This window comes from Tachypleus tridentatus, chromosome 13, assembly GCF_004210375.1.
Source record: "Tachypleus tridentatus isolate NWPU-2018 chromosome 13, ASM421037v1, whole genome shotgun sequence".
NCBI classification, from domain to species: domain Eukaryota; kingdom Metazoa; phylum Arthropoda; class Merostomata; order Xiphosura; family Limulidae; genus Tachypleus; species Tachypleus tridentatus.
In genome coordinates, this window is record NC_134837.1 from 225,632,857 (window position 1) to 225,655,212 (window position 22,356).

At 32.5% G+C, this 22,356-nt stretch overlaps 1 protein-coding gene across 1 annotated transcript in view; it reads right to left on the bottom strand.

Annotated features, from left to right (window-relative positions):
- Ge-1 (Enhancer of mRNA-decapping protein 4 homolog Ge-1) overlaps window positions 1–22,356 on the bottom strand; it is a 157,723-nt gene that overhangs the window by 91,136 nt on the left and 44,231 nt on the right. The window contains exons 6-9 of the mRNA XM_076474774.1: window positions 21,330–21,498; window positions 18,945–19,049; window positions 14,079–14,191; window positions 6,958–7,041 (exon numbers count right to left, since the gene is read on the bottom strand). Coding sequence (XP_076330889.1) covers window positions 6,958–7,041; window positions 14,079–14,191; window positions 18,945–19,049; window positions 21,330–21,498 — 471 coding nt within the window. The remainder of the gene's footprint in view (window positions 1–6,957; window positions 7,042–14,078; window positions 14,192–18,944; window positions 19,050–21,329; window positions 21,499–22,356) is intronic.

Genomic DNA, 22,356 nt, shown 5'->3' on the forward strand with positions numbered 1-22,356 from the left:
ACAACTTTAGGTTCTCAATGTATACTTTCACTGACCACACAACCACTTGCAATGCAATCTTGACAGATTGAGCTAAACAGAGCTGTAGTCAACAATTTGTTTCCAAGCCAAAAATTCAAAAATAGTTCTAAATATTCAAAGGTTCATTAAGTGACATTCATGCTGTCATTTTTTTATTATTATTAATAAAAACTGTTTGACAATATTTGGATAGTAATCACACTGAATATCACTCACATGAAAATCTTTTCTTTTGATTTGTATAATTCCCATTACTTACACAAGAACTGTTGTACTAAACAAAACATACATATACACATATTATAAAAATGTTATACATAACACTTTCTTTTGTGCACTGAAGTAGGTCATTACAGTGAAGCAAGAAGATTATATTTAGCAGTTACATTACTTCAATAAAATGTACAGAATAACAAGTTCACAACAAACCTGAGAAGTATTATGATAAAGTATATAACATAAGCTAACAAAAATAACTCTAATGTTGAAACATTAGCAGTAGTGTAAGCCAAAGCTTAACCTCTACCCCCAAAGACACATTTAATTAACCAACAGTACTTTTAAAAGAAAACAGTAACTAATAATATTCTTTTAACCTCTTATTACAGTTGAAAGACTAACTCATCTATTACTATTACTCTATTCTATATTGCTTTTTATTTATTATTGTGTTGTTTAGGTATGTTATAAAGACTGATTGTTAACCTCCTTGGAATAAAAAATTATGAAAATTCTAAAACCCCACTCCAGACACATCTTTATGATCCAAGTGTATAAATATTTTGTACCAGTAAATGCTGTTACACACCTTTTCCAAAAGTTCTGTGGTAACACACTATCTATGAAATGCCAAACAATGGCAAAATACAGTTATGATATATACACATTGTTGCATTCTGACTTTTATATCATTTGTGATTTTCCATGTTACGTAATCAAAAATCTTTCAACATAACATTTTCAATCCTCTATATACCAGAATAAACACATAACAATAAAGTAAGAAAAGATTATAGCTGATGTGAATGGTAAAAAAATGAACATTTATTTCATGTAAATTCTTAAATTCTACTGAATAAATAGTATTTCTTTTAATCTAATTTTAACAATTAACAAGATTTTAGCTTTTCCCAACATTAGTTTACTCCACTAATGTAGAATAACATACAAAATATCCACATTGATGTTCAAGCAAAATAAAACAATAAAGTCTGAATTCTTGAAAAAAATGTTTGTCATCACATCTATAAGTAATGAGAGTCACTTCAGCTAGAAGTACAACTTAAGAACTTGAATTTTTTTAAAACTAGTTTATACAACCCAACAATTAAAATTTAAGTAATTGGAAAAAAAGGTGTCCATATAAAACACTACATAAGTGTGTTTTTCTTATAACAAAGCCATATAGGCTATCTGCTGAGCCCACCGAGGGGAATCGAACCCCTGATTTTAGCATTGTAAATCTGTAGACATACCGCTGTACTAGCGGGGGGCCACTACATAAGAACCTACACTTATGATGTTGATTTTATTATTGACAAATTACAGTTATTTGCAGAACTATCACAAGAAATCTAGTCTTGTAAATCACCGATGATAGAGTTGCTTGGACACAAAAACAAGCCAAATATTCAAATCAAAACTAAAAATAAATTCAAATTATGTTCTGTTTTAGTTATATAATAAGAAAGTGTAGATTAAAAGAGAAATTATTAGTTAAACTGAACAAAAGAATACAGAAAAAACAACAGATAGTAATAAGCAAAGAGCATTTACAATATTTACCTAAGTAAATGTCGGAACCTCTTAGTGGTCCCATTAGATACAATGTACTGGATCCCGACCCAAATTAATATTGTATTGAGTTCATATAAAAATTTCAAGATTGTTTTCCAAAATATTTCAGCAGGATTTTCAGATACATTTGCAAAAGTTTCCAGACTATTTTAGCATATCACATCTCAGTTACCCAATAATACAATTAATACTGTTCCATATTAAATACTTATTTTGTTAAGAAGAAAAAATCAATGCAAGTTGTCACTACAGAAATGCAATGTGAATATAAGCATTTAATATAACTGACAATTTGCTTTAATTACTTTACTGTTCAATTTTGTTTTTATATCAGAATCACTATCGAGATTCCATATTTCAGCCTTTTTTTCACAAGCAGTTTTACTCTATTTTACTCAGAATAAAATCTCTATGTGATTTGAATAATGCAATATCACTAGAAAAATATCCTATTACTGAGAAATTGATAGAGATTATTGTGTGTGTGTTTTTCATATAGCAAAGTCACAAAGGGCTATCTGCTCAGCCCACCGAGGGGAATCGAACCCCTGAATTTAGCGTTGTAAATCCGGAGACATACCGCTGTACTAGCGGGGGGCAATAGAGATTATATCTTTCACTTTTTCATTTATTTCAGAATAAAGTTTCTCCATTTCAGTCTTTTTTTTTTTTTTTTTTTCAGACTGTTTGATGTGGCTAAGGTTACAGACATTTCACTGATTTTCTTAATCCTTTCAGCAGAGGTTTGGTTCCTAGAATCAACCTCGTTACCATTTTGCATTTGTTATAGCTTTCATGCTATTTCTTTTAAATTTAGTGTGTATGTTCACCAAATGTAGCAAATTATCAGTAACCATCACAAGGCTTTGAAATGCAAAACAACAGATTTTAAGTCTCAAAGTTTGTTTAGCAATATTTTCTCCTCACTTTTTTCATTTTTGCATGTTGACTATCCAACATGCAAAGTAATTTTCATTTTAACATTAAAAATAGTTTCATTCTTCAAAACATTTCCAAATTAGAAAAATATTTACAATGTTCAGGCAGTTATCAAACATTTTTAATAAAAACTTTATATTTTATTTGTTTTTTCACCAATGAATCTAGAGTTCAGACAACTTAACTAACTTTTTTACCACTATAAAAAAATAAGGAAATAAAAAAGTTGTCTTTTTTGTACTAGAATGACTACAAATGACATGAAAACAATTTTTTGATTAGATTGCTTAAATTTCATAACATTATACATTTATATAGATTTATTGTTTTTATTATATTGACCTTTCATCCATGCTTGACTAACAAAAGAGAAATTAAAATGATGCAACACACATTCACTCATTTATCATATCCAATAATATAAAACTGACCTTTGTCTTTACAAAGTGGCCTATCTTGGCTGAGTTTTAATGAACTAGTGTTTTGTAAAATACAGTCACATTTCAATTATTATACATTATACATACTACTATATTCATATATAAAAGTTCATAAAACTTATTTTTCTTAAAATATAGAATAGTAAATAAATAATTAAACAATTCTCTCTTCTAGTTATGACCTTTCTACTCATTTGCTACTTCTCACAGATTGATAAGCCTCAAGAAACTTCAAGCATGGAGGATATGAAACGAAATAATTTTTTTATGTTTTATGTATTTACATCTGGATAACCAAAAAAAATCATAAATAATAATATCAATACCACAGAATTGCACTATAAATTATTAAGCTTAGCAATTAAGATGTATCAGAGTCTAAAAAACTTGATAATTCTGAGGAAACTAAAGATGCACTGCACCTCAGCAGGTTGAATATTTGTTTCAAAAGAACAAGGTTATGTCATTTCACTCGAAAATGGCTGAAAAAGCCACTAGGAGACATTCTAAGATTTCACTTGCTTATTCACATGTCAAAGACATAAGTAAATGTACACAAGAGAGCATTTCCAAAAATGGAAAGAAGTGATTCAGTACAAGAGCAATATCTCAGCAATTAATACAGAAAGGAGGTTCTTATTTCATATTCAAGATTGTTAATATCAATAATTTGAATTCCTAATTTGTACAAAACTACAGACTTTGTGCTTTGACATCACAAATAACTAATTTGTGCTGCACTCAACATACCACATGACATTTGATGTTTAGGTGTGTTTTTAATACTTGTTTTTAAATGAAGAAATTGAATAACATATAATCCTAAAATTTTAATTATAATTTATAGTTTGATTCCAAACTTATTGAAATAAATTTATAAGAGTTCAATAATATTTTGAATGTGAGTCAACAAATATGATGACATTGCCTCTGATCTGTGCAGAAAGGGTTAAAAATATTTTCTCTCTCAATGTGCCATTGCTGGTAACATTGGGCATAGTAAAACTGCTGTTGATCATTTCTTAAAAGAACCTGAGGGATATGGAACTAGAATTTCAAATGGTTGGCCCAAGAAAAATTTTGCCAGTGTTGAGCAGGAGGATTTGACGGGTTGTCCAGCAAGACATTAGCAGATCATTGAATCAGATTAAGGCCCTTACAGGACGCAGAATGCAGATCAAGAACAATAAGACAGCATCTATGAGAGAAAGGCTTTAAAATTGTAAACGTCTTCAAAGGCCACGCCTCCTTCCACACTACAAAATAGCTCGGTTAAACTTTGCTGAGAAGCACCAAACATGGGATGTAGAAAAGTGGAAGGAGGTTTTGTTCTTGATGAGAAATATTTAACGTGGATGGTCCAGATGGCTTCCAACATTACTGGCACAATAAGAATATCCCACCAGAGACATTTTCTACATGACACAGTGGAGGAGGTTCCATCATGATCTGGGGTGCTTTCTCCTTCCATGGAACAATGGAGCTTCAGGTTATACAGGGGCATCAAACAGCGGCTGGCTACATTGGCATGATGGAGAGAGCATCCTTATTGACTGAAGGCCCTCGCTTGTGTGGAAATGACTGGATCTTTCAGTAGGACAATGCTGCAATCCACAATGCCTGCAGGACAAAGGACTTTTTCATGGTGAATAACATGATTCTTTTGGACTATCCGAGTCTTTTTTTATCAACTGTTGATGAAACTTAAGCCCATTGGTTAAAGTTAATGGTATGAGGTTGTTGCATATGAATTGTTGGATTTTTATTTACAAATTTGAAACTTGAATTTTAGTAGCTGACAGAGAAGAATTATTTTAAATATATCAGAATAATACAGTACATTGTCTGCCTCATTTCAAGCTCACTAAATCATATTTATATTGATTTTTGTCACCATGGGTAAAACTGATATTTGTGTAATTTTCTTGTTCAAGTCCAAGCTTGGTCACAGTTTGGCAACAGCAGCTCACAATATCAATCATGTATTTGGTAATGACACAACTAATGAGTGCACAACACAGTATTTGTTTTGGAGATATCACTCTGATAACACAAACCTTGCAAAGGAGCTTTGGACCACCGTCAGACATCCTCATTAATGAGGAAAAGCTGAATACCTTAGTTGAATCAAATAACCTCCAAACCATGAAAGAGCTTGTCAACAAACTCAATGTTCATTATTCTGTTTCTGACATCTTGAAGCAATTATTGGAGTAAAAAAGCTCGTCAAACAGGTACCTAAAGAATTGACTGTAAACCTAATCTGAATATTTAATGGCGTGTCATGTAGTTAGAAAGCCAGAAAAATTGTGGTAGTTGTAGGACATTGTCTACTTTTTGTATGTTATTATACTGTATTCTTTGATGCATTATTTAATTTAAAAATATATCTGATGCAGTAGTATCATTGATGTTCAAAAGTTGGGTTAAGTTTTATGTTTTATTAATGGATAATGGCAAAAAGAAAAAAAAAAGATCCAGGTAAATACCACATTCCTTTACTATATTATTATAAACGTAATTAAAATGCAAAAATGAGAAACATTATAGGTTTGATAAAATTAGATTAGGTTAACATGAATAATGGTTAAATTTTCATGAGGTATGCTCATTAGCAACTTGCAGATAGCCTGGTCTTTCTCTCTCTCTCTTTTTTTTTGACAGCTTAACATGATTTATAAATTTGCCAAGTGATTTAGAACTTGTGCAGTAGGAACATTAGTTAGATATAATTAAAAAAGCAGTAAAACAATAAAATTTACATAGAAACAGATCTATTCTGTTACAAGTTGGAAGCTATTTAGATAAAATAAATGTAGTTTTGCATTACAATTTGCACTTTAAGCAGTCAACCCTGAGTGAGTTTTACTCCATATATATTCACAGAAAAATGTTTAGTATAGACTCTTAATTACAAAATTTGATTATTTTATGTCCAAAACGAATTGTAAGATTTGCTGATAGTCTACAAATTTTCTTGAAGATATGCATACACTATCAAAAGTTACAGTATGCCTAATCTCATGGTTACTTTGATTGTTAGGAATTAGATGCAATGCACAGAGTCCATAAGGAAAGAATTAAACATATAAGATCATATCAATCTCTTGTTATTTATATGATTTAGATCCACAAGTTGACAAAAAGTACTTGAAAGTTTCACACAATAAGACATATTTATACCATTATCATTTACATGGTATAAAATATTAGATGTTCAAATATGTAGTATCCTAATTATCTATCTTTGACAAAAAATGATGGATTTTTTTTCATTTTAAGTAGTAGCAATAACTAGAAGAAATAGTTGTAAACTTTGAAGTAAAAACCAGAATATAAAAGTTAACAGTAAAACTTCAATTTGGCACACAATAAGAAAATTGGAAATTCAAAAGATAGTAATAATTACTGCAAAACATATGGGAGAAATTATAAACAAAACATTAAAACCAGGAACAAAAAATTAGAAGTTGAAAGCTGTAAAAGAAAAATGTATGAAATTCAAAGCTGAACAGCAAAATATTAAACAATGGTTTATCACAAAATTTTAATTAAAGATGATTACCTGGAAGACATATTCTAAAGATGTTAAAAAGATCAATGTCAAGATGTTCATATGAAATTCACTAACAGTAAGATGTTAAAGACATGGAAGCCATCTAAACAAATTACCACTTCTGTCAAAATTTGTATATCCTCTTATCTCTGACTCACTTTACATTTTTAATAAACTAATGGAAAAACATATTTTAAAACTTACTCTGGTTTGGGATCCTTATGATTGTCTAAAAAAAACAGACATGACAATGGTTTTCCATCATGAGGAATCCACTGATGCAAACATCTAAGAAGTATTAAGAATATCACTATTGGGTTTAAGCTGACGTGTTACATTACATAAATTATTTGTCACAGTTTGATAGAAAACTGTAAAGATGAGGATAATACATAATACTATGATAAAAAATTGTCTATCTGAGAAAACAGTCTGAAAATAATAAAAATTGTAATGATGTAAATTGAAATTGGTTGATCAACTGGTAATTTTTTAGAATATAATTGGTATGTCAAAAAATTAGAAAAAATGAAACTCACCCTAATATAAATTTCACAAGACTACAGTTATCAGAATGAAAAAAATTGAAGACAAAGTATTTTTGAAATTTGTGGTTTTATAAAAACGATGTTTCAAGCTTATGAGTTACAGCCCTGCAAGAAAGGTTGATTGACTGATTGATTGATTTAGTGTTTTATGGCACAAAGCAGCAAGGCCATCTGCGCCAAACGTCCGGTAAGAAGGTAGAAATAAATTAAATGTAGTAAAATACAGAAAAAGAAATGAAGGTAAAATAAAACATCATTAAAAAACAGAAAACCAATATTGACACCAAGTCCACAATATTAAGAGAGAAAGCAGAGTAAGAGAAGTTGTAAAAGACTTTCTCTAGCAAAATGGTAATGATCATAATAATCAGAACCCACCAAAAACACTAACAGGTAAGTACAAGAACCACCATCAGTCACCTGAAGTTGGCCTTTCCAGTCTTGGTTCTGGGTTATGTGTCATAACAGCCATTATCAAAAGGTAAAACAATAAAAGTTTTAAAAGACATATAGCAAAATGTCCAGTAAAAAAGTAAAAGTAAAGTAAATGTAGTAAAATTTGTAAAAGGAAATGAGGGTAAAAACAAAACAGCAATTAAAAACAGAAAATGGCATAAAACCGATGTTGACATCCAGTCTACAAAGTTGTAAGGGACTTCCGTAGCAGAATGGTAATGATCATAACCCACCAGTTGGTCTTACCAGTCCTGGTTCTTGGTTATGTGTCATTATGGCCAGTACCAAAAGGTAAAGCAATAAAAGTGTTAAAAGACATGCAACAAAAACTGTAATAGCAACTACTCGCCAGGACGACTAACGGGTAGTTCAAACGGATAGTTCAAACAGCAGCGTTAGTCACCTAAAGCTGGCCTTTCCAATCCTGGTGTTGAATTATTTAATGTTCTGGCCATTTTCCAATTTCAAATTGAACTAGAGAGATTGAGACTCTGAAAAGAGAACCACAATTAAAAATGTGTAATGAATATATATCTAACACTTAAATGAGATTAAAATGATTAATGGCCATTAAAAAACTAAAAACTTTGTCAAGGTAAACAGTGTCACCATCACCAATAACATTGTCCAATGTTACAGACAAACCCTGGGACAAAACATGTTTAAAATAGTGCCATCGTGGAGAGTCATAACGATGGCAAGAAAGTAAAATTAGGCTTAGAGTGATTTGAGTGTTACACAAACTACACTGTTCCAGATAAAAGAAAATGATGAGTTAAAAAACTGTGACCAATGCATAGTCTAGTTAGAACAACTTCCTCCTCTCAAACCTTACGAAAGCTAGTCAGCCAAAGTCCAATATAGGGTTTTATTTGAAAAAGCTTGTTGTTACATTGCTCACTCCAAGTGGACTACCAGCTGGCACAGAGCCAAGCCTTGAACACAGAACCATAGCCCATGTACGGAATAGGCACAGTGGTGATAGTGCCACATCAGATAGATTTAGCTGCCATGTCTGCAAGCTCGTTCCAGCGAATACCAATGTGACCTGATATCCAGAAAAGTGGATAGAAGTAGATGCTAATGACAAATGGGCCAGTTGGTTTTGAATATCAGCGAGAACAGGGTGTGAGCCAACATGAAGCAATTCCAGGGCCAGTAGAGAACTAAGCGAGTCAGTATAAATAGTGCAGTTGAAGTACTGCTCAGCTTCAATATGATCCAGGGCAAGAGATATGGTGTACAGTTCAGCAGTGAACATAGAAGCTGTAGAGGGGATTCTGCACACAACCACCGAACTGCAACAAACAATGGCAGAGCCCACAGAATTACCTGATTTGGAACCATCCGTATAAATTGGAACGGAATGATTGTTCGAAAGATGTTCAGTAAAATAAATGATGGTACTTGCAATCGGGAGTATCTGCCTTTTTCAGATGACTGAAAGAAAGGCCACATTTGGGGGCTGTAATAAGCCATGGTGGGATGGGCTGACCAGTGGATTCTACAATGTTATCCAAGAACAGACCCAATTCATCCAATTGTGCCTGGATGTGAAGGCCAAAATAAGCAATGGCAGATCGTCTGTTTTGAAAAAGTTGGACCCACTGGGGAAGGAAAACACATCTCCAGGTGGGATGCTTTGATAAGGAATGAAGTTTCAAAGTATATAGTAAAGCAGTTGCAAATGGCAAAGGTGCAGAGAAGGTTCATGAGATTCTATGAATAAGCTTTGAACTGAGGAGGTGCAGAAAGTCCCAGTGCAGAGTTGAAGTCCTTGATGATGAATGGGGTCCAGCATCTTTAAGGCCGAGGGTCTGGCAGAGCCATAGACCAGTGATCCATAGTTGAGTTTTGATTGAATGAGAGCACGATATATCTTTAACAAAGAGCATCGATCCACTCCCCAACTGGCTGTAGAGAGGACACGGAGGATGTTCAGTGCTCTTTTGCATTTGACACGTAGCTGCCTTAAGTGTGGTATAATGGTCAGCTTACGGTAAAAGATAAGCCCCAAGAACTTGGTCTCAGGGACCACTGGCAGTGAAACTTCACCGATACAGAGTTCAGGATCAGGGTGAATACCCAGTTGGCAGCAAAAGTGCATGCAAACGGTTTTAGAGAGAGAAAAATTAAAGCCATTTGCTGTAGTCCACTTCAGCACATGAATGAGGGCAGTTTGTAGTTGTCGCTCAATATATCTCATGTTCCACGACTGACACAACATGTGAAAGTCGTCGACACAAAGCCCATTCGCAACAGTGAAAGGGAGTTGTTCAGTGATGGCATTTATCTTTATACTGAAAAGTGTGACACTCAAAACACAGCCCTAAGGGACCCCAAGTTCCTGTAGAAAAGAACAGGAAAGTGTTGAACCCACACAAACTTGTAATCTCCTGTCCATTAAAATTTTTTTAATAAACATGGATAAATGGCCACATAACCCATATACATGGAGGTCTTGCAAAATGCCATACCTCCATGTTGTGTCATAAGCCTTCTCAATGTCAAAGAATATTGATATAAGATGTTAGCATTTGAGAAAGGCTTCTCTGATTGATGTTTCAAGTCGAATTAAGTGGTCTGTGGTGGAGTGCTGTCATTGGAACCCACACTGGGTGGGCAAGAAGAGGTTGTTTGATTCGAGGAACCAATCAAGACAAGCATTAACCATCCTCTCTAAGGTCTTACAGAGACAGCTCATCAAAGCAATTGGACGATAGTTTGAAAAATCTTGGGATCTTTCCCAGGCTCAGAGAAAGGTAAGATAATAGCCTGGTGCCAGGCATCAGGAAAAACATTCTCCTACCATATCTGGTTAAAGACAATTAGAAGAACATCAAGAGAAGCAGGAGAGAGATAGCATAGCATGTCATAGTGTACATCATCAGGTCCAATAGAGGTATTGCCAGACCGATGAAGAGCCATTTTCAGTTCCACCATAATCAAAGAGACAGTCAGTTCGAAAGGAAAGAGGTGAACACACTGCCCGAGTCTTGATAGCCAACAAGATAGAGGAACAAGCAGAAATGCTAGATACCCGGCAAAAGCTTTCACCTAGAGTATCAGCGATGCTCCAGACATCAGCTACCTCTTGGCCAGAGAGAGTAAGATCGAGAGGGGGCAGAATTGTAGTGCCCACTGACCTTTTGAATTCCTGACCTTGGAACTGGTGGTAGAAGATATGCTAGTTGTGAATTTAATCCAAGATTCCTTCTGGCTTTGACATCTTAGCCACCTAGCATGTGCACGGGCCCGTTGGAATGCAATAAGGTTTGGATATCTACAGAAAGTATCCCAGGCCTGTTTTTGAGCCTTCCATGCCAAGTGGCAAGCAGGATTCCATTATGGATAAGGATATCATGGAAAACGTCGAGATTTTAGGAATACACTAAGCAGCTGCTTGTATAATACAATCAGTTACCGCTGCCACACAGTTGTCTATTGATGGCTGATTCATGATGGCAGAATCAAGTTCTGCGAGAGCAGTGAAAGTGGACCAGATTCCACCGAGGCACGCGGGTAGGATGGCATTGACCACGGCCAGTCTCTCTCAAAAGTATAGGAAAATGACCACTGCCTAGTTGATTATTGTCAACCCTCCATGAAAAATGGGAGAATAATGAAGGGGAGCAAACCAAGAGATGAATAGCAGTAAAGGACTGACTACGTGCATGAAAATAAGTGAAAGAACCAATATTGAAAAGAGAAAGATTGTCATCAGAGAGCATACGCTCATACAGAGCAACCCCTCCTATCAATAACAGCACTTCCCCAGAGGGAATGATGTCCATTAAAATACCCCAGGATTAGAAAGGGAGACGGCAACTGTTCAAGGAGAGCATCAAGGTCTGATTGATCATATGTCTCTCCAGGGGACAGTTAGAGAGAACAAACAGTGATGGTATGACCCAAGGAAGCACAGATGGCAACAGCCTCCCAGGGTGCATGAAGTGACAAAGACAGGGTGGGCACATGCTGATCAACCAATAGTGCCACCCCTCCATGTACTCATCCATCACACAGTCTGTCATTTCTGTACAGAGAAAACAGCTGAATGGTGACTGTATCAGCAGGTTTTAGAAATGTTTCTTGTAAGGAAAGAAATACAGGATAGTAGGAAGCAATCAGTGTTTCGATATCATCCAGTTTAGAACGTAAACCTCGACAGTTCCATTGTATCAAGGTGGCCATTTTTAACAACGGGTAGACAAAGTGGCTGGAGAACCCTTCTGTTTACAACCTCGTCTTTTTTCCTTATTGTCCTTAGTCAGAAGAGGTCTATAGACCTCGATGGATCCTGCCTTGGGTCGTTTGGGCAGGTCTTTGTTATTGGAAGGGGATTCCAGTGACTGAGGATGCGAACGATTGTTTTGCATCTTGGGGTGGGAGATGTATCAGAAGAAATGCCTGTATTTGAAACCAAAGGATGTGGATCTTTAGGTTTGTTAGAATGTATGGGAGGAACAGAGATGGGTGTGGAAGTCGATTCATTGACCTTTTTAACTATGGAGGGCAAAAGACTTTTCATTTGTTTTGAAAATGATTCTCTTGGAGGCACAGAGATATCTGTCTGCACTCCCACTGTAGTTGTGGAAAGAAGTGCAGCAGCATATGTCCGAGATGGGCTGGCGGATAGCAATTTCCGAGCCTCAGGATAACTGATGTTATGTATTGTTTTCAAATGCTGTACCTCTTTTTCCTCCAACCATTTTGGGCAAGAACGAAAGTAGGAAGGGTGAGAACCATTGCAGTTGACACAATGTGTCACACTCATAGGCATCGTGATCCTTGCCACCACTATGAGCACATGTCAGGGAACCACGAAATGACGTCTTAGAGTGGCTGAACCTCTGACATTGGAAATATCGGAGAGGATTTGGAATGTACGGCTGTACCCTGCAAATTAGATAACCTGTCTTAACAGTGGCAGGTGCACGTGGTGATGTAAATGTCAAAACGAGGTTGTTTTTCAGCAGTGTAACTCCATCTTTGCGTGTGGAGATGCTCCTCACTGCAGAAACTCCTTGAGCGAAGAGACCAGCAAGAATCTCTGACTCTGACGTTCTTCAATTCCCTCTCAACAATAACTCCTCATGATGAATTCAAAGTAGCATGAGGGGTAACCTCAATAGGTATATCCCCAATTGCCTTTGAATTCAAGAGGAGTTCACTGTGTTGGGTTGTGGATGTTTCAACCAATATGTCTCCAGATCGAAGCTTCTTCAAGGACTTTGGAGAGCCAGCAAGACCTTCTAGTCCCTTCTGAATATAAAAGGAGGACATTTGCCCTAAAGGTTTTTCTGAAAGAGAATGTAATATAAGAAAATGAGGTACGTGTGTTACAGATGTTGAAGACTGCTCCTCAAAGTCTTCAAGACGTGGTCGTTTACCTATTGACTGTTTTTTCACTATTTTATTTAAATTTTTTGAAGGAGGATCATAGGAAAAAGGAAAATTTCGACACCCACTGACCCCACCCACCATGGAGCCCTATGAGGGGATGCACTAAGGATTCATAAGAAAAAAGGAAATTTTAGTGCCCACCGACCCCACCCACCATGGAGCCCTACAATACAATGTCAAACAAGGACATTGCAGCAATGCCAGCGTTTCGTGAGCACTATACCCAAACACCAGCATCAGGCACAATGTCCACAACACCTGTTGAGAACTTCCAACACTGGTACTTGGTTGACTCTAGTTCAAGTGGACCAGCCAATTGACCCAAGAGGGGCCACCCAAAGGCCGCCCATCTACAGGAATTCAAGGCCAAAGTGGTGTGTTAGGGTTGGACCCCTCAACCACCAGGATCCTCTCCTCCCCTTCACGGGTCACCAAGCACGGCAAACACGTGGGTGGATGTTTAGGTCCCAGAGGAGGTAAACTGAAAGAACAGAACCTTCCCTGGGATGTCCCCTGACTACGTACAAGAATCCATACCGAGGGGGCAAGAAAGTTTGAAACATCTCACCTCTGATAAAAAAAAAAAAACATTAAATATTTTAAGTTAAACAGCATATGATTCATTAGAAATGCAATGAGTTTTGGAGATATTTTAATACACAAAACTCAATAAGTGTAAAAGTTATAGTCTCACAATGATAAGATAAATAATGACTTCTGAAGTCAGTCTTCCTTGAGTGTGACTATGTAAGTAAGTTATACAAAGAATTTAACGTCTATGCTTATTCACCATCAAATTTACTGAAAGACACATCATTTATAATATCTAATAATGTAATGCCAGCAAGCACTTAATGATCACAATACAAATTACAGAACAACATTTATATACACATATATAAAAAATAATTCTACCTTGGAGAAGTAGATTTGTTTTGCATATAAACTTGGAAAAATTTTACTTCACCATCTAAACTGGCTGTAGCTAAAGCTGTACCTTCTGGTGAAAATGCTGCATCTATAATGGGCTACAATACATACACAAAAATATGTTAAAACTTAACTAAAAGGTATCTGGTATATGAAATAAATGTTTATAATGTTATAATATTTAATATTTTTAATATTTCAATATTTAATATTAAATATTTAAATTTTTAATAATTTAATTTAATACAACTTAAATCTTAAAACGTTCCTGGTAATAAACGTGTGTATACATAAAACTAAAACACATACAAATTTATACCTGCAGATACAAATAACAAAACACTACAACCTTGAACTCTTCAAGGGTTACTCTTCAGGATGTAACTTTTTAATGTAATAAAAACTTTCAAATACAACATTTTAACTGAACATAACTCTAACTAAATAAAAGATTTCAAAAAATGTACAAATATAAAATACACTCCCCATATAAATACATTAAAATATGTTCAAAACTAAATCAGTTAAAACTTATTAAATATACTTTTTTTTTCATTAATGAATTACTATTACTTCTACCTTCTTACTTCCATCTGTTTGAAATGGTTCAAAAAATGTATTAAATATTTTTCTGAAATTAGTCTTCAACATTTTATGTTACATGCCAAATGAGAACATGCTAAAATAATAGTTCATTAGTATTTTCAAATCTGCTCAAACCAAAATACAGGGTGTTCGGAAAATCACTGTGCACTTATATATTTAATAACAGACATGTTTCAATATGGAATACAGGAGGTAAATATGAATGACAATTGTAAACAATGTTGAAAGTGATCCCCGTTGGCATCAATACAGGCCTGGATCCTTCTTATTTTGTTTCTAAACACCGCTATCAGTTGCTGGCTTGAAATAGACTGAATAACATGATTACAAAAATGCACAGTGACTTTCAGAACACCCTGTATATTCATTAATATACTTGAGACTGTTCAAGTACATCTAACATTGTATTTATGCAAATCAATCCTTAATTTTTGTATTAGTAGAGCTATTATTTTGAAATTTATATGAAAAAAAACCCACAAAACCCCATTAATTGCATTTTCATTTGTTACATTTTTTAATTTTGGCATTAAATAGTATAATTTGACTTAAAATTTCTTACAATTAAATAAACTGTTTTTAATTTTGGCATTAAATAGTATAATTTGACTTAAAATTTCTTACAATTTTTAGATTGTAAAATTTACCAAACATTGTCAACTAATACAAAAATATAAAAATCCAACCAAGTTTTCTGAACCAAAGTAACTCCAAGCCTCCAGCCATTTTGTTTATCCATTGGGTCTACCAACTTTGTAACTACTATATAACCATGAAAGTATATACATATATAATTTAAAAATACTACATGTATATTCACAAAATTTTGCAAACTTTTAGTAAATCTCACAAGACTGTTATACACAAAATATTGGACTTTTAATAACAGACATTGATTGATTTGTAATTAAATGTTATTTTTAATGCCCTGTAAACTGTGTTTAACAACTATCCTCACCATTAAAAATTGTAAACTAAATGGAAAACATGCAGCTCATGTTATGCTAATGAATTACATTACCTACAAACTACAATGAGCTGTCAGTTATTATAAATTATTATTAATTAAGCAAGGTGATTTTAATTACTATAAATAAATAAACATGTTAAACAAAAAATCTTTTTTCTTGCTGGCAATTGTAAAAAAGATTTAACCCTAATTTTATCACACTAATGATCATAATACATTTTATAATATCTTTAATTAAATAATGCATCAAGCAACATAGACAAATTCTCTTACATCTCAAAATTTATCTGGTTTTCAATTATGCAGAAAAATTCATTACAAATTCATCCAAGCTAGTCATTAACTTTCTCATGCGAACAATGTTAGTACTTTGAGTGAAACTGATATTTAATCATTCAGAACATATCATTATACAATATGTCATTTGATATATGAAAACCTCAACTTTTTATCAGTTACAGGTAATATATAATTAAGCGTAATAGAGAACCATTAACAAATTATGAAAGAGAGAATGTGGCAGGTAGGTGTGACATGAAGGGTCTAATTTTTATTTGATAGTTCTGTAAGTAAACAAAATTGAAAATTAAAAAAACAATATGGTTTGTCTGAGCACTGACAATTTTATAGAGTAATATGTATTTAATTTTGTACTTTTTTTTTTATGGATGGTGGATAAAATAAGGATGATGACATGCTAAAGAAAATGAGTCATGCATGTGTCACATAATAATAAGGATTATTGGCTAAGATTTTATGCTATTCTAAATGATATAATATAAGCAAAATGCCGTTTAATAAAAATTTGAATGTAAGACACTAAAACCTTATGTTATGCACAGTAAAGGATACCTGTAGCTATAGGATTAAATAACTGCACAACTGTAATAGACAGTTACACATTATTTATTCATGTCAAAACTAATAGTTTAAATTTATTTCTTTACAGTTGCACTTCAGGTCATCTCAAAATATGATAAGAGCTATTTATTGTGCACGAACAACTTCGTGCAAACAGAGGAACTAGTTTCATATCAAAGTAAACAGTAAGAACTGAAATATTACGTGCTATTGTGCGTATTTTAATTTTTTCATTTAGGTTTACCTACTGAGATTTATTTTTACATTTTAGTAACTTTTATAATAATGAATAAAAAATATACATAAAAGAACAAGAAATATAGTCTTTATGTCTGGTATCTAGTTGTAAAAAAAATATGTCAATGCTTGCTAAACCTTCTAATGAGTCTTGCATTACAACATTTTTTTCAATTAAAATACTTAATTTACATTACAAAATATTGCCACGCACAAGAAACAAAATGTCATAACAATTTTGTAATTTAGCTGCATCTCTAATTAGGCAATAAATATATTAAAATAATTCTGAGGGTTGTTTATGCTGAGCTCCAACAATGACAGACAATGAGAATAAAAACAATTCTTCAAAGTGAATCATCTGAACAGTTCTAGCCCCATACCATTCAATGAGTTGGAACATTCTGTTTCTACTGGTTAGTCAAACAGCTAATGTCAGAGAGAACTACCAACATTTTTTGAAAAACAAAATGTACTAGGAGGGGTGTAGCCTGTAGTTTACACTTTACTGCAAATATTTTAGTGAAGCAAAAAGTTTGAAAACTACAAGTTTACATTTCAGCTTTGGGATATCAAATGTATAAGTATAATAAATAAACTTAGGATTCCAAAAATTATTTAATCTCGAAGTCTACGTTTAAAGGAGGTCCAGTTCAATCTACACTTTGATCAAGTTATTGGGTTATATTAATTTTGGAAAAAATTCACTTCTCATCAATAACCCTGAATGCAAATTAACCAATGAGAGATATGCTGGAACTATATCACAGTGAAAAGTATCAAACATACTTTTGTCATGAACTTAACTTATCCAGTGTAGAGGTTTTCCTTATGGTAAATACAAAGTATATTCACAGGAACAGTATGTTTGATACTTTTTACTGTAATATAGGTCCAGCTTATCTCTCTTTGGTTAACTTGTGCTCAGGGTTTCTGATAAAAAGTGGAATTTTCAAATCTATTATAGCCCAAAAATACACCTTGATAAAGGTGTAGGCTGAACTGAACATTTCTTGGACTTAGACTTTCAAATTCAACACTTTTTGGAATACTAAGTTTATTTATTACATCTACCATTATAATGTGAACAACTGAATACTGACCAATGACACTTTCTTCACTTAACCTATCAAGTGCATAGGTTTTCCTCATAGTGAATACAAAGCAGGTTCACACCAACATATTATTTCAATGCATAAATATGTAATTCCTCAAAAACATTGCTATGTGCATGTATAAGGTGCATAGGTGTATTATGTTTCTAGGTGCACTGTTGAAAGAGCAGAAACTATTTAGTGTACTAATGCCATCATTATAAAAAAAAGGCTTTAATTTCATTATCAACCAACAGCAAAACAAAAGGTCAAACGTAATTACTACATTTTTTGTTTTTTTATTTTTATTTATTGTTATAAAAATAATTAAAAGGTAAAAATTAGAATCTTACAAAGTTATATAGGGTTAAATTATATAAGGTAATGAAATATAATAATTATTTTAAAAAATTATCATACATGCAAATGAGCAGCTCATGCATTTATGTCAACCAATATAATAACCTGAGCTGAAAGTTCACTAAGCATTTTACCACTTGTATGACAGAGTTTTTAGTTACACATTGTTTGAAGGGTAGTAAAATAAAGTAAAAGCATATGTATACTGTTAAAAGCCTTATGCTATTTAGGATAAACAACTATAGTTTTCTGTTACAATGTGCAGTCATTCTAAAATACAAAAGTAATTTAAATATATTTTTAAATTTTTAACAGCAGTTACTAAGTCACATCAATCACAATCACAAAGAATTAAAACAGAATATAACAGACAAATATAAAATTTTTAATGAAAAGAAAAATTGTTTGGTATTATTCAGGATACTTTAGAGTTTATGGAAGTGAAATTTGAAAACTTTCAGATATATATATATATATATATATATATATATATATATATATATATATATATTCAGAGACAAATCCTTAACAAAAATACTTAATTAAAAATGAAATGTGATTTTCTGTGTGCAAAAGACTTGTATTGTTTACAAAAAGTTTGCCAAATTTTATGAAGATATACACCTTATATTAGTTATAGGATAGAAATATAGAAATGTTTATGGTTAAAAGGTGAGTCACATTGACCAATCCTATATAAAAGAGCTGAGGTGAAACACCAACCTTTTGATGTTCTTGAAATGCCTGGTAGCCAATCTCTACTTGATTTACCATTATAGGACCGTGACCATATTCCCTTGAAACCATGTCCACATGCCACATTTCAGCCTTGAAAAAATCAGAAATAAGAAAACAAAAACTTAGTTCCAGATATACATATGAAAACAAAAAAATGTACTTTGAATGATTTAAAATTCTACACAAAAGATTGGAAACAATTTTTTGATCATTATGATATCATCTAATAAAGATATACAATACACTTCCAGTCCTTCTGAAAGTCTTTATAATGAAACTTCATACATATTTGCTAATGTTACCTAAAAATTTGTTTTTCCTCTTTCAAAGTGAATGAAACTATTAATGCTCAAATTTGTACCTAAGAAAATATTAAAATAAATACAGAAAAGTTTAGAAATTTACTGTGATCCAAATCCACACACATGCATTAAAAAAAAAACCAAACCATGAATATAGCTTGAAAACCTACTTAGCACGTCAGTGAGACTATGGGAATATTTAAATTAACATTTTTCATAAAAAAACAAAAAACAATTAAGCATTTTCTATTCATATAAATGTGAACAAATAGTTCTTTAACAGTAAAACTATCTTTAACCATATTTGAGCTACTCTGTGAAGTTTGAATATATACTGTTCATATTGAATATTCTGCAAACAAAACTTTCTCTGCACACTAACTTCACTTCTAACTATCAAGCGTCTTTTTGAAACTGACAGACACAGGATAGCTTGGGAGAGCTCTGCTCAGCAAATTCAAATAAGCAATTGCTTGAAACACTTTCATATTATCTTGCAAACTTCAGAAAGGACTTGTGTTCACAAATGGTTCAGTCACAAGAAAAAATATGTATTTAAGGTACTTCAACAGAGAATAGCACAATATGATGTTTATGCTGTTGTGTTGTATCAGATGACCACATATAGTCAGATAAAATCAGCAGGGAACTTCAAAACATTTACTTGCTAAAAATATCTTGGAATTTAAAATATATAATATAATTCATTTATGCTTTTCCTCATTTAGTTTATACAAAGGATTGAGTACATTATATGAAAAATTATTTGAGCCTCACTATATCAATACAGTCCATGTTCAGTCATGCTATGTATGATAACCATGTATTTTGAAAATACTGCTACAGTGTAGTTTTCACTTCAAAATGCTTCATCATAAGATTGTCATGTCCAAAACAAACAACCTCTACCTGCACCTCTTCACAATCCACCTACTCTGCAAAGATGATAGTTTACCAGCAAACATTTCAACAGTGCAACTGTAAAAAACATCTATAGGACCCCTTACAGGAGGTCTGTCATTGTGTCATTTTATGGAATAGTATGAATTTCCATTTCTTTCTCCAGCTGTTTGAGTTATGTGACAATTAAACAAGAGGTATGAATGGAAGTTAAGTGAACTTGTACCATGTTGGCCTCATTTTCAATTGATAATCTCTCTTGGTCATGTTGTGTGCTGTTACCTGAGGTAAGTAGAATTGATCTTTTGTGTTAATGGATTCTTGTTTGGTACAAGACAAAACTGCCTTTGCTTACCATGGCTGTACCTTCACCGAAAAACAAATCCTTATTCTTTTGTTTTCCATTACTATTAAAGTACAATAGATATCCTTGTCTTGAATATTCTAAGTTTCCTGGTCTAAATATATATATGTGGATTTAATGGATATTTTACGTTATTTCTTGAAGACAACACAATAATTATGAAATGTTAAAAAGTATCAAAATCTACTTCATGATTGACTGTATATTCAAAATCATTTTATTTTAATGTACTCAACCCTGCAGACAAGAGAAACAGTTCTTCTCTAGAATCTTTAGCCCACTATAGCTTTGAGTAATCTTAAGAAAACCAAATGTTTCTCATGATTAATTGCTAGAAATTAAAAAAGGGAGAAACAGACAGATAATCACTATTTATTTCTGCATTATTTTTAATTTGATCATAACTGCTTAAATTTCTATATGCAATTACTCTCACATTTTCTTTACTTTTATCCCACTCTAATTAATTATCTATTAAAAGTTTTGAAAATTATATATTGTTTAAAGAATATTTACAACATGACTTTTAATTACACACTTCTATATATTCTTAATATTATTCAAACAATTAACTGCATAACAACTGTACATCATTTGACAGCTTTAAATTAAAAAATATTTACTCATTGTGAGAAAAAAACAACTGTTATGCATTGCTTAACAAAAATGTATAAACTTGTGTAAACCTTTATCTTTTTTTATTACCATATTTTAAAAATTGACAATAGCATTTTAATATAATGCAGTCATGAAACAAATCCTGTCTTCATAAAACTTATAAATTACTGATAATTTTAACCATACTTTTTCATTGTGGGTAAGAACCAAGAGTTTAGAACTATCCTCAAGGATGATTTCTTCTACATCTTCACTAACACCAGGATCATCAGGAATGAAGGGACACCAAATCACCCGATGGATATCACCAGATTTTGGTTCTTCAGTACGATCAACCTGCAGCTTTAATTTGCATCTACATTGGTCAAGAAATTGACTAATAGAAAGATACAGTGGTAAAATAATAAATGCTGCTTCCTTTGATGTAATTTTAAGATACAAAAGTACTTCTCTGGGAAAATATTAAACTTTCTTTAGTAAAAATAAATTGTCCCACTATGCTACAATGTTTTTCAACTATTAAAAGTAATGATGAATTTACTTTATAACTAACACTTGGTCTGTGTGTACTACAAAGATATGGATAATTAGTGAAATTTCATATTCAATTAATCACAAGCTCATTAATCAATTAAATTCAAATAATCAGTTATTTTCACATGAGATTTGGATAGCTGGAGTAACCAAAAATAGTAATAATGGAAAATAATAATTTATATTACTATATTAGTTTTATGAGTCATGACACTAATCATTAAGCAGAAAACCTTGAAATACTGAAAAATGTTAATTTTAAACCGCTGATTATTTTTAAGACAATCATAGTTTCATTTAATTGATTGTTTTATGTAACACTAACATAATCAATGGTCAAAAGTAATAAATTAACCTTAATAGATCAAATTATTCAAGCTCCATATATAACCATCACTTAAATCTACAAAACTTTTGCTTCACTTTAGATCAGATACAAAAAGCAAAATATTAAAAACTTACTTTTACATTTTACTGAAGCCCATAAATTATTTTAACACATACATCTGTGGAATTATGTCAATTTTATCCATTTATCAAACTTCATTATGGTGGAAACCTTATCAATAATTCTTATATAACTTATAATTTCAGTGCCATTAAAACAATCATCTTCTACAATGATATAATTCCAATTTCAATGTTGTTTGTTTGTTTGTTTTTGAATTTCGCACAAAGC